This window comes from Elephantulus edwardii, unplaced genomic scaffold (genome assembly GCF_000299155.1).
Source record: "Elephantulus edwardii isolate Elephantulus edwardi_28Jun2011 unplaced genomic scaffold, EleEdw1.0 scaffold00291, whole genome shotgun sequence".
Classification (NCBI taxonomy): domain Eukaryota; kingdom Metazoa; phylum Chordata; class Mammalia; order Macroscelidea; family Macroscelididae; genus Elephantulus; species Elephantulus edwardii.
This window is the reverse complement of record NW_006400041.1, coordinates 2,518,987-2,535,315: the sequence shown is the minus strand read 5'-3', so window position 1 is coordinate 2,535,315 and position 16,329 is coordinate 2,518,987. Positions and strand designations below refer to the sequence as shown.

Sequence of the window (16,329 nt, the reverse complement as noted above, 5' to 3'; positions counted from 1 at the left end):
TAATTTATCATTAATTTTTTCAAGATTGAATTAAAATATTTCTTTTGACTACAGGGGATTTTCAACACCCATTTTTACACTGGTGTATTACACGGTATAATGGACTAAGTGGTATCTAGAAATCCAAAAGACAATCTTCTTGTTGTTGTAGATGCTGCTCATAGAGACTACAGAAATGATGGATCTGAATCTTGCCCTATCCTGTGCCTCATCATCTCTGACACACTTAGACAGTCACTGTGTCAATCAATCTCATTGAGGGTTCTCTCTCTCTCCTGATCATCCACCTTTCCAAGCATATGTATCTATACAAGAAGAGCCTCTCCTAAGAGCATGCCAAAATATGTGAGATGTAGCTTTGTCATCCTTGCTGCCGAGGAGTACTCTGGCTGTACTTTGTCTAAGAAATATCAGTTTGTTCTTTTGGCACTCAACAGGATATTCAGCACCCGTCTCCAACACCACAATGCAAAGGCTTCGATTCTTCTATCATTCTTATTCATTGTCAAGCTCAAAGAGACAGCAAGTGACTAAAAACATCACGGTCTGAATTAGGCACACCTTAGTTTTCAGCCTGATATGATTGGTCCACAGCAATTTGGAGAGGTCTCTGACTGCAGACACTTCCAGCACAATATATCTCCTGATTTACTTACTTACTGCTGGTACCAAGGGTGTTGATTGTGGATCCACCAAGTAAGATGAAGCTACTGACAATTTCAATCTTTTCTCTAACTATCAAGATGTTGCCTAGAAGTCCAATGGTGAGAATTTTGGTTTTCTTGGTGTTGAGATATAATCTATATTGAAGACGGTAGTCTTTGAACTTCTACAGCAAATGTTTCAAGTCCTCCTCACTTTCAGCAAGCAAGGTTCTGTCATCAGCATAACACAGACTGTTGATGAGTTTTCCTCTAATCCATGTCACGTTCTCCTTCATAAAGTCTATCTTCTCAAATATTTGCTCAGCATACAGATTAAAATAGGTATGAAGAAAGGATACAACCCTTACACATGCCTTTCTTAATTTTAAACTATGTAGTAATATTTTGTTCTGTTCACAGAACAGCCCCTTGATCTAGGAATCGGTTTTCCATGAGCATAAGTAAGTGTTCTGAGATTCACAATTTTCTCAATATCAGTCATAATTTTATATGATTCACACAATCAAATGCTTCTTGTATAGCAAATAAAGCACAAATATACATTCTTCTGGTAGTCTCTGCTTTCAGCCAGAATCCACCTGACATCAGCAATGATATTCCTGACACCATGGCCTCTTCTAAATCCTGCTTGATCCGGGCAGTTTTCTGTCAATGTACTGCTGCAGCTGCTTTTGAATGATCTTGAGTAATATTTGCTTACATGCATTATTGATATTGTCAATAATTTCTACATTCTGTTGGGTCATTTTTTCTTAGGAACAGGAAATAAATATCGATCTCTTCTAGTCAGTTGCTGAAGATGCACTGAATAAGGTCCCATTAATCAAGGAGACACTAAGTGACGTTTCAACAAACAGGTGCAGCCTGGAGCATGGTCACCAGTTTATACAAGAAAATTTATAGGACAGTTGCCTGGCCTACTGACTGGAAAAGATAATAAGAGTAGAAAATTTTCTTTCACATGGCAAATTTGGCCTCTGAGCAAGGGTCCCTCAATGATCCTTAACTGTCTCTATTTTCTATACACTTGTTACATGTAATTGAGTCAACTATGATGCACAGCAACCTTATTAGTAACAGATCTGAACCTTGACATCTTCTCTATTAGGAGACACAATCTTCCAAGAGGCCTTGTCTGGGAGGAGCAGAATCTGGTTAAGACCTAGGGAGTCAACACTGATACGTTCCTTGGGAAAGTGGATGTGATGCCTGAGAGGGAACTGGTCAGAGACAATTCCCAGAACTGCCTCTGAGGCCCACGTGAAGTTGAAAAATCACAGATTTTCTAAACCAAATTAGTCTGTCAAAAATTTCTGGGCAGTTTTTGACAGAACAAGGTAGACTTTGAAATGATGGCATTTCTAGGGCATTGTGATGGACAGATGAGACAACATTGTGTATGATTTGGGATTGTCTCCAAAACCCGAAAATAATCGATCCCTGAAATGTCAGTAGAAGGCAAGCTACCCTCCAAGCATTTCATTCTAAGAAAAAATGGTTTCAACTGTAATTTAATTTGCATGCTTTGTAGATTTAAGAAGATGGTAGCTGAAAATGTCAGCATTCAAAGAGGTTTTCCTCTATACTCAAGAAACATCTAGGTCAAAATTAAAGTCTACTTAAAGTAATTAGGAAACCTTGAGGTTCTGGTAGCATCTCACACTTTCTGTCTTTAAAAAATGAGAACCCTTTAGAAAACTCTAATTGAGTCTGTCCACTCAGTTTAACTTTGAAAATGGCTTAAAATAGGCATATTAACAAAACAAAACAATCTATATTGTTATTGTAGGCTGCTGAGTCAGAACAAACCCATAGCTGAGCCTCCAGCAGGTTTTCAGAGGCAGAGCAGCTTGTAGATTTGCCTTTGGGATTGCAGTACAGTTTCTTACCACTAAGTCACCAGAGCACCAGTATATACATGGGCACTCTCCTCCCATATTAACTGTTGCTGAAAACCCATTTGAGGGTCAGCTACAAGTCAGTTCTGACTCGATGGTATAAAACAACAACCGTGTGTGTGTGTGTGTGTGTGTGTGTGTGTGTGTGTGTGTGTACCTCCAGAAACTCTGTGAACTTTGATAAATATCGATAGTTGTAGAGGGGTTTTAGGCCTTTTGTTCATAGGGTCGCTATGAGTCATGCTCAACTTGAGGGCAATCAACAACAATACATATGTTTGTATGTAAGTATGTCTGTATATACACTGAATCAATATATTAATATTTTCTTAGATCCCTATCAACTTTGGTTATCAAATTTTCTGGAGACAACAAAGGTTTCCATCACCTAAGGCAGTGCTCCACCCCATAGTTAGCTCTAGGAGACTCTGTACCCATGCTCTGTTTTGGGGTACTAAGAATCTGAATCTACAAAGTCTGTCCGAAACAGGATCTATCTAGTCTGTGACTTTATATTGACCTGACTACCTAGCCAGGTAACCAAATGACATAGGGGCCCAGCATCCTTCCCCTGGAAACCTTTATAATACCATTTATGTAAACAGAGGAATCATTTAAGTTAATGTATATTCCCTTATTCCCAGTGAGTAGTTCTTGTCTTATACTGAAGCCAGCTCTGTGTGGTAACAGAACTTAACAAGAAGGTGGAGTTAGGGATGAATTTTCTTAGACTTCAACCCATGCGAGTATGCCACAAGATCTAAAGTGAGCTTACTCAGTGACTTTCCCTGGAGATGTAGCTACCATGTTGCAATTCCATCAGCCCAGAATACATGATTTACTTTATGTTCTGCATAACCTTTCACTACTATTTTTCTATTTTTAAAATGATTTGTTAATTCAGGTAGGACAGACTATACTTTGGTTCCCATGTACTTGTTTTAATTTTTTTTCAGCCTCAATTTGAACTTGAGTAATTGTTGCTCTGTTTAACAGTCTGCACCTGGCATGGTTTTGACTACTGAGATCCAGTTTCTCCAATGATTCCTTCCACAGATGTGGGTCAATCTTATTCCTATGCAGTGCATCAGGACAGGTCCATGTGTAAATTCATTATTTGTATTTTTTAAAAAGGTATTTGTGATGAACAAATCACTGGACATACAAACTTCATACCATTTCTGGCCTCATATCTGTCACCAGTTCTCTACTTTGCAATTACCATTCATTCTCCATTGTTTCAGGGTTGTATCCTCTCTCCATACGTATCCAATCTGTATGTTGAGCAATTATTCTATAGACTGGACTCTATGAAAAAGAATATGGCATCAAGATCAGAGGAACACTCATCAATGACCGCTGTTATGCAGATGACACAATCTTGCCTGCTGAAAATGAAGATTATTTGAAGCTCTTGTTGCAGAATATCAAAGAATACAGTCTTCAGTATGGATTGAATCTCATTATCAAGAAAACAAAAAATCTCAGCACAAGAGAGGCTTCCATTTCCTGAACAACATGCCTCTCGAAACTCTATGAACTTTGAGAAACAATGATAGTTATAGAAAGGCTTCAGGTCTTTTGCTCATAGGGTCACTATGAGTCGTGTTCAATTCAATGGGAATCAACAACAGACCAGTAGGCAACATCATGATAAATGGAGAAAAGACTGAAACAGTCAATAACTTCATCTTACTTGAATCAACAATTAAACACTCTTGGTATCAGGAGCGCAGAAGGACTAGGAAAGATCTCTCCAAATAATTGAGAAGCAATAATGTAAGGCTGAATACTAGGATGTACCTGCTTCAATCTCTTGCTTTTCAGTCACCTGCTATGCCTCTGAGAGCTGGACAATGAATAATAATGGCAGAAGAACTAAGGCCTTTGAGTTGTGGTGTTGGAGAAGAGTACTGAATATCTCATGAACTTCCACAAGAACAAACATATCTTGGAGAAAATGTATCCAGAATAGATGCATAGATGATGAAGATTCATCTCCTATACTTTGTGCATGTTGCTAGGAGAGGCTATTCCTTGGAGAAGGACATCATGTTCGGAAATGTGCAGAGGCAGCAAAAGAAAGGAAGATCCTCAACCAAATGGGTTGACTCAATGACCACAACAATGGACTGGAGTGTATCAGAAATTGTGAGGATAACACAGGATAGGACAGGGTTCAGATCTGCTGTTCATATGGTTGCTATGGGTTAGACTTGACTCAATAGTACCCAACCACAGCAACTGTTTATCTGAATCACAACCATATTTCTCATTGATAGTGTGCCTTCATATTGTGCTAATGTTAACATCTTTGATCACATTTTTGGATGATATGTGAGGTTCCTTCATTCAGCCTCAATATTCTTTTGAGAACTTTGCCTTCATAAAAAGAGGTGTCAACCTTTAAGTTCTGCTTTCTCTGAGGAAGAGAATAACAACAGCCCCATTAGAACTGAAGACTGCAGTCCTCCAGCCAAGTGGTGATGCAGAGTATCTCTGTCTTGCCAAGAACTAAGTCCCGGCTTGACATGCCCAGGGTCACATCTCCAAGAAGTTCCAAGTCAGTCAAGACTTATTACTTAGGCTACCAGAGCTCTCTAGACAATTCATTAATAGTCATTAACTCTTCCCTTTTACCCTAAAACCAGGACACAGGTAGATCCTACCTTACCCACTTACTATTATATTTTTCCCAAAGACACAGAACATCTCAAGACATTAAGAATGGCCAGGTACCTGCAGGGAGTTTTCCTTTCAGTTTCCTTGAATTCCAAGCCATTGCACTTTTCTCATCCTTCATGGTCAAAGCAGGTAATTTCACAAACTCTGTTCTCTCAGCAAATGCATGAAATCTGAAACAACAAAGCATTCTTAACATCAGGATATTAAAAAGGTATTTGTTCATCTTGATCACTTCTCCTCAGATGTTAAATTTATTCTTCTGTGGTGACGGCCATCTTGGTCATGTCATTCCCTTTCCCTGTACCTTTCTAATTCCCTTAAGTGAGAGAGAGAAGGAACTGTAAGTGGTTTGGTATTTTAATTGATAATTCTTCACTAGAAGGTAATTATTACAACCAAATGGCACATGTTGATCCTAGGAAAATTATATCATTGTACTTTTATTTATTCTTATGTTCCCAGGTCTCACATCAATACCATTTGGACAAGCCAAGTGCCTAACAATAGAGTCTTGGCTCTCCATTAGTTCTGTGGGTTCACTGTGTTGAAAATTTGCAACTCAAGCACTAAAGCAGATGGGTTTCAATCAACTTTAACTCAGCAAACACAAACTTCCCCAGGATCCAAGCTTAATTATTAATTAGAAAAATGTATATGTGGGAGAGTTCTTAGGGTCTCCACTACTCAAAATACGAGCAGCGCAATACCCTGGGGACAGGTGAATATTGTCATTGTGTGCTGTCAGTCACACCATCCATCTATAGCTGACCCTACAGTGGGTTTTCAGAGACAGTAATGGAAAGAGACTGCCCATCCTTCTTTAGTGGGGCTACTGGTGGAAGGGAACTTTAGGATTGTGGTGCCACCAGAGTTCCTTGGGGACAGGTTAAGAAAGCAAATTCTTGGGCCCCACCCCAGACCTTCTGAATTAGAATACGCATTTTTAAGAAGATGCCCTGCAGATCCATGTGCTCTTTAAAGCTTGAGAAGGACTGTGCTGTTCATGGAGATATGAACTCTGTGGCCATCTGAAAGCCAATTATCTAGACTCCAAAAGTCATTAACAGCAGAGGATTTCTTTCAGATTGGCAGGTGATGTCTTTGAGTAATGCTCTTCCCAATACTCAAGAATTCCAACTCTGCCTGATGCCATTCAACTCAACACAAAGAGATAGTTTCAGCTGGACAAATGGTCAGATATGAAGTGCAGTCTGGAGACGTTCCTATTTCTAAAGGACTAATACAAGACTACTATGATATTGTGCAATGGCAATACACATGCCTATCTTTGTTCCAAGGCTCCCTCATCATATGAATGGCTTCTCACTCCTCCTGTTCAACTCTGAAAACCTGTTGGAGGGTCAGCTATGGGTTGGTTCTGACTTGATGGTACACAACCAGCCAACCTTACTGTAGGGAGCTCTGGTAGCTTAGTGGTAAGGAGTTGCACTCCCAACCCAACAGAACTCAGAAAGTTGGGAAACCTCCTGTGAAATGTACTGCCTCTGAAAACCTGCTGGTGGACTACCTATGAGATGGTTCCAAATCGGTGGCACATAACAACCCTTTTACTGTGTGTGCCTGCCTTCTGCAAGACTTCTTCCACACCAGAAACTACCAGCTTCCTTCCTCTTGTGCCCTTAAGAATGGCCAGGTACAGGGAAGGGAAGGGAAGAGAAGGGAAGGGGTGATACCCAGGATTTTCCACTCTCTGATCTGTTCTAGATTAGAGAGGAGAATGGGGCTGGAATGTACTTTGGTTGATGGAGCTCATTTATTGCATTAAATGAGCATGAAAATAGACTCTTGGGAGTGTCCTTGGAACAGAGAACTGTGTCTGAGTACTGGAGGTTCTGCCCAGACACAGCCTGGGGCAAGGGGTAAGCCAGCGTACAGTGTGAGAGTCACTGGGCCGAGGCAGTCTGCCTGAAAACTGAGACTCTGAACATGCTGTTTATAGGTTATTAATAACTGCACTTGCACTGTTAGCCCAGCTCAGCAGTGGAAAGTGCACCAAGACTGAGGGTGTGGCAGCGAGCAGAGTAGAGCAGGACCTCACTGATGGTGGGTCAGCAAACTTGCCAGCACCGCAGGCCTGTGGGCACCTTTTTCTCTCTGCAGAATTTGCACACTGCAGTGCCCTGTTTAAATGCCAACAGCAGAACTGCAGTGCCTCTGGTGCCAAATTACTCCCAAAGGGAATTAGCCTGCCCAGAGAAAGCACTGCCCAGGTTAAGCAGAGATCCCAGGTGAGGTAGCCCTGCCAGTTGCTTTGTTCCCTTTCTAGTCATAAAAGTAAGGAAGTGAGTCCCTTCTGGTTTTGTGAGTGGTCAGGGACCCAGAACTGAAGCCAAGCACCTGACATGAAATTATTTCAAAGTGTTTTTAAAGCAGCCAGAGCAAAAGGTCTCAGATTCACCAAAGGTCCTATTAAATGCAGAATCTAAAGCTCTCTTCAGATCCTGAAAATTGGGGTTGTGAGAGCTTTGGTGTAGAACCTGTACTACAGGCAAGCTCCCAAGGTAGTTCCTCTACAAATTAAAGAGATAAAACGCATATTCTTGGGCCTCACCTCTCTATGTAGAATTTATCTGCAAGGCATATCCCAGCTCTCCATGTGATTTAACAAGCTTCCCAAGTGACTATGGTGCTCCGTCATCATATATTTGAGGACAAAGTGTTGAGGGCAGCACTATGTCCTTATCAGACAGGCTGATTTATGAAAGGACTGGAGAAATCTCCTTGTAACAGTATAATCATTTGAGGTAACTCTATTAGGGACCTATACTCACACAGAGAAGACAGAGGAGGTTCACAGAGACTAAGGAATATACTGTAAAGTGGGGAATAACACAGAAACAAATTGGTTAGAAAGATCCTAAAGAATCCAAAGCCCACAGCTGATGTGCGTGGGTACGAACTTGCTGTCAACCTTAAGCACATTCTCTGCCTACCTTCTGTGGCTTTTGGCACTCAGATCCTTTAGAAAAGCTATGGTGCCTTCTCCTCTGGCATTGAAGGACACTGTGCAGATGGGATACGAGAGCTCCACAGTCATCTGAAGGAGAAGCTCCTTGGATTCCTCAGGAATATCCCCCACAACAAAGTAGTAAATAGATTCAATCTGCAAAACATGGGTATCAATAGTTTATCTCCCTAAACTATAGCCTCATCTAGAATACAGTTTCTATAAAGCATTTCCTTTTATTTAATGGATAAAACAAAGACTAACAACCTGCTCAACAATGTTTACATTTGGGAGCTAGTCAGGAAATGAGATGGTCTGGTACCAACTATTGGCAGTAGCCATATTCTTGGATAAAGCCTGGGAAAAACCATGGTTAGCAGATTTAGAGAGCAGCTCTCCCCAAGTGTATAATCACATTATACAAGTTAGAAAGGCCTATTTTCGAGTCAAGTACCTGGGGAAGTTTGGGCAGAGCTACTACGGGCAGGAAGCTTATTAGTCATCTCCTATGGTGGTGCCAGAATCTTACAGTGCAAACTCATCATTCCTAAGAGAATCAGAATGTAGAAAAAAGGGCAGAGCCCCATCTGATTCACTCTCCAGTCTCATTTCACCAGTGGGGCATATACACCTGGGGAAGTGAAAGCTGCGCTTTCTTCACACAGCAGTTGGAGAACCAGGTCCACCACCACCACATTATGTCAGAAGAAGAATGGGAGCATGAACCCTTGCACCCAGAGCCACATAATCTCAACCCTGCCCTTCAACCAGCCATTCATGGAGATGTATACCTAACCCAGGTAGGAGACAATGCCAAGGAAGTGCTTCCTCCTTAATTTAGAGACAGGAAATCTGTTCAAGTGGGCTCTGGTGACAAAAGCCTACCCATAACCACCACTGCACAGCTCTTCCACAGGATGTCCCTTTTGTGATGTTTATGTCCTGTGTCACTAAGGAGCTCTGTAGCCAAGTAAGGTAGAAGGAGAAAGAATGGGGGGCACTCAAGTGAAAGCCCAGGGAGAGCCAGGAACAAATGCCATTTACACTGCCTCTAAAAACATCTTAATGTATTGCCTCTACAAATAACCGGAGAAGCCGCAGTAAATATTCTAAGCTGTAAATGGATGCCACCATCATTTTAGGATTCATAATTCTCAGTTTGCTGTAATCCCAAGGCTCTGTTAGTAGAAGGTTAAGTAGATAACAATTTCAGTTTGACTTCAAACTTTAAACTTTATGCAGCCAACAAAAACGTAAACACTTGGTTCCCTAGGTGGTTAGGATCTTCCATCTAAATCAGATGACACAGAATGTGTACCCAGGAGGGCAGGTGGAGCCAGGGCAGCTGAGGACACAATGAGTGAATGCTGAGAGCAAGGCTGCTTCAGCAACAACCCTCCTATAACTCAGCACAGAAATGCGGCCTCCCTACCTGGGGATCAGTCTCTCAGGGCCTTCAACATCATCTTTATTATTATTTTTAATATAATTATTACCTTTAATATAATCATTCATATATATTTTCATGCATGTATACTGTGTCTTATACAATAATTTCTATACAACAAGAGCATAATTTTTACAAGTAGCCTAATGGAAAGGAGCTCTGGTAGCCTGGTATGCACTGTGTTCCACTACTAACCAAAAGCTTGGTGGTTCGAACCCAGCACCTGATACATGAAATAAAGATGGGCAGTCTCCTGCAGTGGAAATTTACAGCCTCAGAAACCCAGAGTGTCACTATTATTGTTATGTGCTGTCGAGTCACCTGCAACCCATAGTGACCCTACGTACAGCAGCCCTAAACCCTTCCCTGTCCTGAGTCACTCTTATTAATTCTGCCACACCAACCCTCATTGTCCCAGTTACTTTATCAATCTATTTCATCCAAGATCTTCCTCTCCTGAGATGTCCCTCCACCCTTCTGAGCATAATGTTCTTCTCCAAGGACTGGTTTCTCCTAGCCATGTGCCCAAAGTATGTGAGACTGAGCTTCAAAATCCTAGCCTACAAGAGAAACTTGGTTTTACCCTCTCCAAAACAGACATATTTTCTTGTCATTCCATGGTATGTTCAAGACCCTTCTCCAGCAGCACAACTCAGAAGCATCTATTCCTCTACTGTCATCCTTAGTCATTTTCTAGCTCTCTGAAGCATAAACAATTGCAAAGACCATGACCTGGATCAGGTGCACCATAATCTCTAGAATGACATTGTTATTTTTCAGTACTCTGGAGAGGTCCCTGACAGCAGATTTTCCCAATTCAATTTCTCTTTTGATTTCTTTACTGGTGTTAAGAGTGTTGATTGTGGAGCCAAGCAAGCTGTAATTGTTAATAACCTCAGTCCCTTCTCCATCTATCATACTTATGTCTTTTGGCCCCACAGTGAGAATCTGTCTTCTTGATGTTCAGCTTCAATCCACACTGAAGACTACACTCTGATTTTCTGCAGCAAGCACTTTAGATCTTCTTCAGTTTCAGCAAGCAAAGTTGTGTCATCTGCAAATCATAGGTTGTTGTTGATCCAATCTTTTTTTTTATTATTAAATTTTATTAGTTTCAATGAACACTCACAGGAATTCTGGGCTTTCACTCCTTCATTGCCGCACCGTTCTCTCCACCCTCCTCCCCAGGTTGTTCTTCTTCCCCACCATCCGAATGCCACATTCCTCCTCATAAAGCCCCTCTTCCCAAAAAATGGCCTGTTCTGCATACAGATTGAAAAGGTATGGAGACAGGATGCATTCCTGACACACTCACTCTTCCTGATTTTGAACCATGCAATGTTTCCCTGCTCTGTTCTGAGGACTCTTTCCTTGGCCAAGTACAGGTTTTGCATAAGCACAATCAAGTGTTCTGGGATTCCATTTTCCTTAAGGTTAGACACAATTTGTTCTGATCTACACAATCAAATGCCTTTGCATAATCAATGAAATAGACACTCCTCTAGTACTCTTTGCTTTCTGCGAAGATCCATTTGACATTGGCAATGTCTCTCATCCCATGACCTCTTCTAAACCCAGTCTATATTTCTGTAGTTCTCTGTCAATGTACTGTTCTGTCATTTCTGGATAATCTTCAACAGGATTTTGCTAGTGTGCGATTTTAGTGATGTTGTTTTTCTTGCTGATTTTGTTACACGCCATCAAGTCACCTGTAACTTACAGTGACCATACATACAATAGCCCTAAACCTTGCTCTACCCTGAACCAATCTTATTGTCTCTGACAAACCTACCCCCATTTTCCCAGTCACTGAATCAATCTATCTCATCGAGGGCCTTCCTCTCTTGTGTTGTCCCTCTGCCCTCCCCAGCATGATGTCCCTCTCCAAGGACTTCTCCCTGTATGTCAGATAAAATTTCAGAATCCTTCTACACTCTGTAGGGTCACCTTTTTTTGGAATGGAATAAATATGGATCTCTTTCAGTCAGTTGGCCAAGTAGTTGTCCTCCAGATTTCTTGGCACAATTTGGTAAGCATATCCAGGGCAGCATCTGTTTGCTAAAATACATCATTCAAATTTATTATTTATCATTTGTACTTATCATTCAAGATTATGTGCCAACAGCCAAAGGCAAAAATGAGGAAATAGATGATTTCTATCAATTGCTGCAGTCAGAAATCGATCAAACATGTAACCAAGATGCATTAATAATATTGGGTGACTGGAATGTAAAAGTTGGGAACCAGAAAGAAGGATAAGTAGTCAGAAAATATGGACTTGGTGACAGAAATGAGGCTGCGGATAAAATGACAGAATTCTGCACAACTATTTATTAATGGCAAATACCTTTTATAAGAAACAGGCTATACACACAAATTTTCCCTAATGATCCCATTAGGAATCAGATTGATGATATCTGTGTAAGGAATTGCCATAGAAGTTCAATATCAGTAAGCTAGACCAGATGCAAGTTCAAATCAAAACTAAAGAAGGTTAAATCATATCCACAGGAGTCAAAATTTATCTTGAGTATCCTCCCTGAATTTAAAAATGATTTCAAGGATAGAGTTGAGGCCTTGAACATTAATGAATGAAGACCAGATGAGATGTGGGGAGATATCAAGAATACCATTAATGAAGAATGCAAAAAGTCATTACAAAGAAGGAAGAACAAGGTCACTATTAAACAGCCAAAATCAACTCCATGAGTTTGGTTTTAGTTTAGCCTAACAGAAAGGAAAAGGTAGAGGATGTAAATTTCTTAAAAAGGAAAAGCAGTGAATGAATGTTAAAATCAAGTTTTCCAGACAACTCACCAAGGAACTAATGAAAAAGTCGTGTTTTTCTAATGCTTTTCCAGGAAATGTATTATTATCTCATTCTTTTCCTCATGCAACACACTACATCATCCAAAACTAATAGGCTCCCAATTAGATTAAATTTTATTAAAGTTCCCCAAGCTGTATCAGGGCAGTCCAGTATCAGAGGGGCCATCATCCTCCAAGGATCTAAGCTCACACATGGTCCAAAAGAAAGGAATGGACAGAGGGAATATTTTCAGGGGGGTGGTAGATGAAAAGGGAGGTGAGCCCAAGAATCTCTAGATGACCTGATGGCAGCTTCTGAAACCCATACGTTTCTCTTGCAAATCATGCAAACTCACCTTCTTTGCCCAAGAGTCTGAAATCCTCATAGAGATATGTATTTACCTCAAGATTTCATCAAATTAAAAATTGCTGTCACCAGCAGTGAGTCAGAATTTCCTTTTCTCTGCTAATGTTACAGGGTTATTCACAAGTCATTAAATGTATTACTCAGCTTCAAAACTGGATGTATTTTCAGCCCATTATTTGTGATGCAGATTTCCTGGGACATGATTTACATTCCAACCACCTATTTCACCATCACTAGTGGCCTAATGAGTAAGGAGTTAAGCTGCCAATCCAAACTCAAGTGATAAGAATTTACTACCTGCACCAAGGGAGAGGCTATTCCTTAGAGAAGGACATCATGCTTGTAAAGGTGGAGAGACAGTGAAGAGGAAGACCGACAACCAGGTGGATTGACACAGTGACTGCAGCAAAAGGCTTGTACGTGTCAGAGATTGTGAGGATGGCACAGGGTTCACATCTATTGTTTATAGGGTAACTATGTGTCCTACTTGACTTGACAGCACTTAACAACAACAACCAAGGGAGAAAGATGGGCAATCTCCTCTCGTGAAATTTGCAGCCTCTAAAAGCCTACTAGCATGTCAGATGTGAGTCCGTTCCAATTCCAAAGCAATGAATTTTCATTTTTTCTAAATAGAGCCTTTTGGTCTTTCTTTTCTGTTCACATAAGGACATTAAAAAAAATGAGAAGATCAACAGACACCATCTCCAGCCTTCAAAATTTGACAAAATGCCTTTAAAAATTAAGTGATAATGGCTTTGGTGTTTACTGCTCTGAGAAGATAAGCTAACTGGTATTTTTTATTCAGCACTTGTAGCAGCGAGTGTTATCATGCTCAGCTTACAGATGAAGAAACTTAGACGTGGAAAGTCTATGACTTGGTTTCAGAAGCAGTAGGCCCAAGCTGTCTAATCCCATGAACTTCTGTCTCTGCTTTCAACCACTCTATTATGCTGGCTTATCAAGTCAAGGCTGGTCATTTAGGAGGAAACATAAATGCTAGAAATGTGAAAGCAACATTATAAGATGGACAGACAGACAGAGAAGGTGGTCAAAAGAAGACACTTGTTTTTATTTCCTTGGAACCTTTGTCATCCAAGGATACAGTTTCATTGGGATTGTTGCTGTTAAGTATCATAGAATTGGAACCAATTCACAGCCGACCCTCCTGCAGGTTGTCAGAAGCAATAAACTGAATGGGAGGAAATTGTCCATCCTGCTTCAATTGGCACTGTATAAAAAGTTGGTCCCAGCAAGTTGCATGATATATCCTAGTGAGGCTCTTCAGAGTTCAATGAGATTGTAAGTAATAAGCTCCTTAAGTGCAAGAGCAAATTTTGGGGGAAATTCCGGGGCCAGTGAGAAACGCGGAAGGTCTGGTCTCGCTGGCCCAGGCCAACGTGGGCCAAAGGGGCGTCGGGCCCCTCCGCGGGGTGCACATCTCATAGGGCTACCGCAGTCTCCCTGACCCACCCTCCACCAAGATTCTGCTGGGCCTCTACTGAATTTCTGTTCTGAAGATTGTAGGATTTTTTGTTAGAAGAACTTTATTACTACAGATTTGTCAAGATGATTACAACACCTTTGAAACATCCAGGAATTCATTTGTCTTCAGAGGATTCTGAAAAGAAAAATATGATCAATCCTGCAATCTTTTTTGACAAAATTCCTTCAGGCACACTTACTCCTATAAAAGACTTGGTGAGATATCAGAACTCTTCTTTAAAATTTAATAACCGTAAGAAGAATCCGGTTTTAGAAATAACTTTTAATCATAAGAAACTGTTTCAGTCTACTGTGATAGCAAATGCTAGCACCTCTAACAACTCTCCTGATATCAGTGTTATAAAACCCTCCAAGGAAAGGTTTAATAGAGAAACTTATGAATCACTGGGAAAAATATTTCAAAGAATGAAAGAAAAACTACTGCAGGATAAGCAAGAACAACTATCAAGAAACAACTGTTTATTGGAACCACTGAAAAATCAAAATGATGATGTCTTGACGCAAAATAGAGTTGAGAAAAAACTACTGAAACATACCTATCTCTGTGAGGAAAAGGAAGAGAATAATCTATCCCAGTGTGACAATAACTCACTAAGAGTACCACTCCAAGAAGTCTCTCAAGATTCATCAAATATGTCCCTTCCAGTTAAACAAAAGATTCAACATCAACAAAAGGAGAGACTCATGCCCAGTTTAACTTATGAGCTACTTCCAACGGAAGAACACGACAGTGTTTCAGCTTTAGGAGTCTCATTACATGGCGCTCAGTTGGCTAAACAGAGTTTTCACTCAAAAGAGAATAGAGTTCCATCCACTAAGTCCCTAAAAGATACCTTTGTTATACAAAGTGGTGTTTCTACCAGTGAAAAATCCCAAAATACTGCTGTTGAGGCTCTCAGTACTAATTGTGTTCCTACTTATAATAGCAGTCAGTTAATGGATTCTAAGAGTAAAGTGACAACAGAAGGAACTTTACTTCAAAAAACTAAGGAAAAAAATGAAAACTCAATGTCAGAGGAGACAGATCTTCTATATTCTATGAACAGTACTTGTAAGATCGTGCTTGTAACTCCAAGACTTAATGCAGAAGTACCTCAAAGATCAAAAAGAACATCAGAAAGGAGAAAGCTTTCTTCTCCAACTCTGTTTCAAACTGTTACAACTAAAGCAAAAACAAATCAGGTAGTCCATCTACATGAATGGATGATTAAAACCATCAATAATAATAACTGCCATAATTGTAGAAGGAAAATTACCAAATATTACTTGTATATATTGGCACAGTAATATAATTATAGAACGCATTGACTACAACAAACTTAGAACTTTATCGGGCAACATTTATATATTGAAAGGAATGATAGACCAGATTTACATGAAAGAAGCAGGTTATCCTAACCATCTCATAAGGAAGTTTATGTATGGATTTCCAAAACATTGGAAAGAGCACATTGATCATTTCCTAGAACATCTAAGGACTTTTGGAAAGAAAGGACAAAAAAACAGACCCAAAAAGAAAACTACAAGGTCTACTCCTGGCATATCCAAACCAAAGAAAAATGATGCAGAAAAAAACCAAACACATGTCTTCCAAAGGAATAACACCACTCTTGATCTCCCTTTTGGTGACTTGGAAGTGAAGAACAATAAGTACAGTGTGTTACCAGGAGTCACAAAATTAAATGTTTGCCATAGTAATCATCAAAATAAACCACCATTAAAGCTACCAGATGATCAAATAAATACTACTATTCAAAAGGGAGGGAGATATGACTTATCTAGCCAGGAATTAATTGAGAAAAAACAACATAAAAAGTTGACTTCAGAGAAACTTGAAAATTGTGAAAGACCAAATGAAAGGATAATTAAAAGTCAGATGCAAGAAAGATCTGAAGAATCAAATATATCCACTGATATTCTTACCTTAAGAGAACAGTTTTTCTCAGATGAAGAAAGAAAACAATTGGCTATCAATCAGAGGAAAG

At 40.1% G+C, this 16,329-nt stretch overlaps 1 protein-coding gene and 1 pseudogene across 1 annotated transcript in view; one reads left to right on the top strand and one right to left on the bottom strand.

Annotated features, from left to right (window-relative positions):
* Nucleotides 1-16,329, bottom strand: part of VWA3B (von Willebrand factor A domain containing 3B) — a 493,423-nt gene that overhangs the window by 366,028 nt on the left and 111,066 nt on the right. Inside the window, exons 5-6 of the mRNA XM_006900716.1 lie at nt 8,203-8,372; nt 5,303-5,418 (exon numbers count right to left, since the gene is read on the bottom strand). Of these exons, the coding sequence (XP_006900778.1) occupies nt 5,303-5,418; nt 8,203-8,372 (286 nt within the window). The remainder of the gene's footprint in view (nt 1-5,302; nt 5,419-8,202; nt 8,373-16,329) is intronic.
* Nucleotides 14,408-16,322, top strand: LOC102852604 (annotated as a pseudogene).